Source organism: Hyla sarda, chromosome 6 (assembly GCF_029499605.1).
Source record: "Hyla sarda isolate aHylSar1 chromosome 6, aHylSar1.hap1, whole genome shotgun sequence".
Classification (NCBI taxonomy): domain Eukaryota; kingdom Metazoa; phylum Chordata; class Amphibia; order Anura; family Hylidae; genus Hyla; species Hyla sarda.
This window is the reverse complement of record NC_079194.1, coordinates 128,544,853-128,551,529: the sequence shown is the minus strand read 5'-3', so window position 1 is coordinate 128,551,529 and position 6,677 is coordinate 128,544,853. Positions and strand designations below refer to the sequence as shown.

Here is a 6,677-nt window from a genome sequence, read left to right as displayed (position 1 = left end):
CTCCCTCCCTCACCCATGTCCATCCCCCCTCCCTCACCCATGTCCACCCCCCCCTCACTCATGTCCACCCCCCCTCACTCAGCCATGTCCATCCCCCCCTCACCCATGTCCATCCCCCCCTCCCTCACCCATGTCCATCTCCCCCTCCCTCACCCATGTCCACCCCCCCTCCCTCACTCATGTCCACCCCCCCTCCCTCACCCATGTCCATCCCCCCTCCCTCACCCATGTCCATCCTCCCCCCTCCCTCACCCATGTCCATCCCCCCATGTCCATCCCCCCGCCTCACCCATGTCCATCCTCCCCCCCCCTCACCCATATCTATCCTCCTGTCATTCATGTCCTCCTTGTCCACCCCCTGTCCATCCCTGTCATATTATAATGCAAGGAAAATTTACACATATATAAATTGCTCCAGCCAAGCGAAATACAGTAGCAATAATATATATCGAGGAAAAAAAAAAAAAAAAGGTTCAACACTAATAAATGTAAGGTAATGCACCTGGGGAAGAAAAATCCAGGCTGGGAATATGTATTAAATGGGATCACACTTGGGACGACTGATGTGGAAAAGGACTTGGGAGTCTTAGTTAATAGTAAATTTAGCTGTAGTGACCAGTGTTGGGCAGCTGCTGCCAAGGCAAATAAAATCATGGGGTGCATCAATAGGGGCATAGATGCCCACGACAAGGAAATAATTCTACCGCTGTACAAATCACTAGTCAGAACATACATAGTATACTGTGAACTGGGCACCAGTGTACAAGAAAGATATAGTGGAGCTGGAGAGGGTTCAAAGACGGGCAACCAGAGTAATACAGAGAATGGAAGGACTACAGTACCCAGAAAGATTATCAGAATTGGGGTTATTTAGTTTAGAAAAAAAGAAGGCTTAGTGGAGACCTAATAACTATGTATAAATATATCAGGGGACCTTACAGAGATCTTTCCCATGATCTATTTATACCCAGGACTATATCTATAACAAGGGGGCATCCTCTATGTCTTGAGGAAAGAAGGTTTCTACACCAGCAAAGAAGGGGGTTCTTTACTGTAAGAGCAGTGAGACTGTGGAATTCTCTGCCGGAGGAGGTGGTCATGGTTAACTCTGTAAAATAATTTAAAAGGGGTCTGGATGCATTTTTAGAGAGTAATAAAATTGCTGGTTATGGATACTAGATTTATAGGGACAGTACATTGATCCAGGAATTTATTCTGACTGCCATATTTGGAGACGGGAAGGAATTTGTACCTCTAGTATGAGTTTTTTTTTTTTTTTGCCTTCCTCTGGAACAACTCAATAGGGACTGATTAGGGTTATAGGTTGAACTTGATGGACTCTGGTCTTTTTTCAACCTTATGAACTATGTTATTATGTTACTATCAGTCAAGAGAGAGCACAGAGGAGTACTATCAAACAGGAGACAGCACAGAGGAGTGCTAGCCTACCCTCACTTACAGGACTTTGTCCATTTTTGTGTTTTAGCTTGGACAAAGCCATGATTTTATAAGTCATAATATTAGAAATGTATATTACAAAGGTTTATGTTTTGCCAAGATTTTTTGTATCTGACAGTGCACATTAAAGGTTATGATTTGTCTAGTGAGGCCTACGGTGATAGGATGATGAACCAACAAGTAGCTTTGGCTGCTTATGCTGGAGCATAAATAGCTGCTGACAGTCTTTAAGGCATGGTGATGGGCATCCTGAGGACTAACTAAGTCTACCTATGTAAGAGGTTGGAGCAAGCAGAGTCTATGAAGGGGAGAGAGGTGTCATCATTTTCTCCGCACTTGGCACAGGAGAGCTATTTTAACGTGGAGGTTAACACTGCCCTGGCGTCACGTACTGTGCATTCCATTCACAATCCACCCATTGACACCAAAAACTCATGTCAGGTTGCAATCCTTTTGTTAACATGAATTTGGGTGCCAGTCATACACAGTTCAGTTATTTTTGGTTTGGGGCCTTTTTGAAGTAGTAGTGACTCTAAAGTGTAGTTTGTTCCATTATGTAGAAATCATAGTACCACATAGTGACTTGTACCAGTTTTTGAGAAGAGTGACAAATTAAGCGTTCTCTACACCTATGTCTTCAATAAAGGAGTTATCCAGGAATAGAAAAGCAAAACGGATTTCTTCAAAAGACAGCCCCACACCTGTCCTCAGGTTATGTGTGGTATTACAACTTGGCTCCTTTCACTTAAATGGCACTGAGCTGTAATATTACTCACAACCTGAGGACAGGGGTGGCACTGTTTTTTGAAGAAATCAGCTCTGTTTTTTTGATCCTGGATAACCCCTTTAACCCCTTAAGGACTCAGGGTTTTTCCGTTTTTGCACTTTCGTTTTTTCCTCCTTACCTTTTAAAAATCATAACCCTTTCAATTTTCCACCTAAAAATCCATATTATGGCTTATTTTTTGCGTCGCCAATTCTACTTTGCAGTGACATTAGTCATTTTACCCAAAAATGCACGGCGAAACGGAAAAAAAAATAATTGTGCGACAAAATCGAAAAAAAAACGCCATTTTGCGACTTTTGGGGGCTTCCGTTTCTACGCAGTGCATATTTCGGTAAAAATTACACCTTATCATTATTCTGTAGGTCCATACGGTTAAAATGATCCCCTACTTATATAGGTTTGATTTTGTCGCACTTCTGGAAAAAATCATAACTACATGCAGGAAAATGTATACGTTTAAAAATGTCATCTTCTGACCCCTATAACTTTTTTATTTTTCCACGTACAGGGCGGTATGAGTACTCATTTTTTGCACCGTGACCTGAAGTTTTTATCGGTATGATTTTGTTTTGATCGGACTTTTTGATCACTTTTTATTCATTTTTTTATGGTATAAAAAGTGACCAAAATACGCTTTTTTGGACTTTGGAATTTTTTTGCGCATACGCCATTGACCGTGCGGTTTAATTAATGATATATGTTTATAGTTCGGACATTTACGCACGCGGCGATACCACATATGTTTATTATTTTTTTTTTACACTGTTTTATTTTTTTTATGGGAAAAGGGGGGTGATTCAAACTTTTATTAGGGAAGGGGTTAAATGACCTTTATTAACACTTTTTTTTTTACATTTTTTTTGCAGTGTTATAGGTCCCATAGGGACCTATAACACTGCACACACTGATCTCTCATCCTGATCACAGGCATGTATTAACACGCCTGTGATCAGTGTTATCGGCGCTTGACTGCTCCTGCCTGGATCTCAGGCACGGAGCAGTCATTCGCCGATCGGACACCGAGGAGGCAGGTAAGGGCCCTCCCGGTGTCCGGTCAGCTGTTCGGGACGCCGCGGTGTCACTTTCACAGCGGCGGCCACTTCTAAAGGGTTAATACCGCACATCGCCGCGATCGGCGATGTGTGGTATTAGCCGCGGGTCCCGGCCGTTGATGAGCACCGGGACTGACGCGATATGATGCTTCATATCGCGGGAGCCGGCGCAGGACATAAATATACGTCCTGCGTCGTTAAGGGGTTCAATATGGAACACAGGCCTGCACATCCTTACCACCCAGCCTGTGTTTTGATGTTTACTTTACCAAAGTGATACTAGTTCTTAAATGGCAATACACACCAGGATATGTGAAGTGAGTAATTTTCCCCAAAGAAAATGATTCTTTACATTTCCACCATAGATAACATGTTGGTCTTTTAGAATGTTATCATTAATAACAACAATGGACAGAATCTAATCATTTAAATAGGCGGCTTTTATGTACATGCACTTTTTAAACACATACATAGGGCTCTTACTAGGCTACAAGCTTAGGCAATATGAATATGTGAAAAAGCCATATGACATAACTCATGACCCACAGTAGAAGTTTCTTTACTTTTTATCCAGAGAATTATTCATTATAAATACATAAATCCATTTAAAAGTATAGCATAGCAATGCTGGAGCAGAAGCCAATAGACTTACAGCTATCTCATAGTACACTCCTGACACTACACATTTGCCATAGTACAGCAATATGTGAATATCACATCATGAAATAATGAGATCTAGTTGTCATCTACAGCTCTTTAATAGTGTAATACACAGGATTATCATTATTTACCAGAAGAACCTCATATAAGAAAGTCATGGTAGCTTCTGTCAGACCAATTGCCTTACCCATGAGGAACTTAGACATAATGAGAGGGTTATGTTGACCTTTATAAGTCACATAACAACTCGACAGCACTTCTGTGGATAGTTGTCAGTAGACATGATGAAAGGGTTATGTTGACCTTCATAAGTCACATGACAGTGCAGCAGCACTTCTGTGGATAGTTAGTAGACATGATGAAAGGGTTATGTTGACCTTCATAAGTCACATGACAGCGCAGCAGCACTTCTGTGGATAGTTGTCAGTAGACATGATGAAAGGGTTATGTTGACCTTCATAAGTCACATGACAGTGCAGCAGCACTTCTGTGGATAGTTGTCAGTATACACTTGGTTCTCCTTTCCATATACAAAGTAATCATAGCGTTTCCCCCTCCAGATATACTCCACCTTGGTAAGAGGCAGCCACTCAATGCCGTGTCTCTGCAAGAATAGGAGAAATATTCATTAAAACTAGCATGGGATCACCTTGTCCATTGTTTAGAGAAATGAATCTAGGGCATTAATCAATGGACCCCATAGAATCTCCTCTCTATGGTATTGCTTCTCACAATTATTCACTTTTGTTGTTATTTTCCTGACACACCTGTCTAAGCATCCGGCTTGTAGAAGAAAACTGGGCATGATGCTGCTGCAAGGCATTCTGGGAAGCCTGATTTATGGCCTGAGCTGGGAAATTAACCAGTGGAGCCAACTGTAACAATAATGAGAAAAAAGGAGAGAAAGAAATCAACAGATAAATAGATAATAGGTCTGTCTGTCTGTCTCTGTCTGTCTAGCTATGGTGTCTATTTATCTTTGTACAGTATCTATTGTCTCATTTATGTAAAGTACAGAGCCAATGTCTTCTCACTAGCAGTTGCTCATCCATGAAAATCTTCTCTCCGTTGACCTTTTTAAAGAGCTCAGTAGGAAACTCTGAATTATGATCCGCTACAAACTCATAAATATTATTCTTCCTGCAAAGAGACAAAATGAAAATTATTGATCAAAACAAAGGAACCTAAATGTAAACCAGGATTACTTTCCTAACCCTTCTGATGCTGGTCTTGTCATTTCACCCTGAAATTTGGACACTTTGGAAGAAGTTGAGAAAGGGGAACATGTGTAGGTTTATAGAAAACCACCTCAACAATAAACACTAAATAAGAAATTGGTACCCAAGGGCTTCCAAAAAACTATGCTGCTGCCAATAACCTAATACAGTCAATTTCTTAAAAAGTTTACTCTTTGTTTTATTACCAATTACTTGTCTATTTAGGTCAGCCCCTGCAGGTTATTACTACTCTCTTCTCCTTACCATGTGACAGTCAGCTCGATGTAGTTCAGGATCTGTCCACGTCCAGAGCATCCTATACATCTCTCATATTTGGTACTGTTACAAGTTGTGCAGCTGTGAATGAAAAAAATCAGAAAAAATTTACCCTCCCAGGAGCTGTCAAAATGATTTGAAAGTGTAAAGCCATGTTTACACAGTGTAAAATGTACAGAATGTCCGCCTGGAAAACACGTGTGGACATTCTGCACATTTGCATGATCCAGAGGGCACCAGGACTGCTTGGTAATGCCCCGACTCATAGACAGCAATGCATTTCACACAAAATCTGCAGAAAAAAATTTAATGTCTATTCTTTCTGCAAATACCAGAGTCGTGTGGACAGTGCAGCAGAATCCCATTGAAACCAGCGAGGAGAAGGGAGTGGCTAGGTGCTTAAACGTGTGCTTCTCCCTTCTGAATCTATTTAATTTTTTTTCATTTGATGAGGGGTCTTACCACCCAGACCATCACCATTGAATATGTTTAATATGTCTCTATGACACATCAAATGTTTTTTGAAAAGCCAGTTACAGTTTAAAGGGAATGTACACTTTTGAAATAAATTTATTTAAAATAAAAAAGAAACAATTTTGAAAATAGTTTTGATAAAAAATGGCTATTTTGCATATACACCTCCAATGCAGACCTAAATGTCTAAATGGCTGCAGACTGCAAACAAATCTTGCGTTGTCTGGTCCTGCAGTCATATGTTGAGGTTGCCTTACACTTGGCCGATGACTATTTCTTTTGGCCCCACCATATTCATTCATGAACATTTGGCTCCACAGAACAAGCATACATGTCTTCAATTAGAAGAAGGGAATAAACTGCTGTCAAACAGCTGTGGAAGAAGCTTCATCTCTCATAAAACAAATTTATTTTGAAAATTAACATGCCCAATACTTCCCTCCTTCAGCATCTGAGAGTCAGGGCACCCCCTTACACATTATGTGGTCTGCCGTAATCATAAAGCTACCTTAAAGAGCCACTTCAATATTTTTTTTGTCCATATAATACTTACTCACCACTAGTATTCTTGCAATGTCATCTATTTTATCCCAGCTCAGCTGCATCTATACATTTTATTACTGCAGCTGGGTCATGTGACCATCAATCTGACCTCCAGAAAATTACATGGTCTAAAGTGTAGACAGGAGCTCACTTTCTCCCTTTTAGGAACTCCACACCAACATGCTCCATCCCCTCATCCGACCGTTACGT

The 6,677-nt window shown here is 40.8% G+C and overlaps 1 protein-coding gene across 2 annotated transcripts in view; it reads right to left on the bottom strand.

The window, feature by feature from the left end:
• Window positions 1–3,736: 3,736 nt before the first annotated feature.
• Window positions 3,737–6,677, bottom strand: part of LOC130276099 (protein SSUH2 homolog) — a 49,411-nt gene continuing 46,470 nt past the window's right edge. The window contains exons 10-14 of one of the 2 annotated variants that reach the window (XM_056525001.1): window positions 5,439–5,531; window positions 4,992–5,097; window positions 4,725–4,832; window positions 4,412–4,561; window positions 3,737–4,334 (exon numbers count right to left, since the gene is read on the bottom strand). In XM_056525001.1, the coding sequence (XP_056380976.1) occupies window positions 4,421–4,561; window positions 4,725–4,832; window positions 4,992–5,097; window positions 5,439–5,531 (448 nt within the window). In that variant the 3' untranslated portion in view covers window positions 3,737–4,334; window positions 4,412–4,420. Of the gene's footprint in view, window positions 4,562–4,724; window positions 4,833–4,991; window positions 5,098–5,438; window positions 5,532–6,677 lie in introns of both variants that reach the window. The other variant, XM_056525000.1, reaches the window with a different exon arrangement.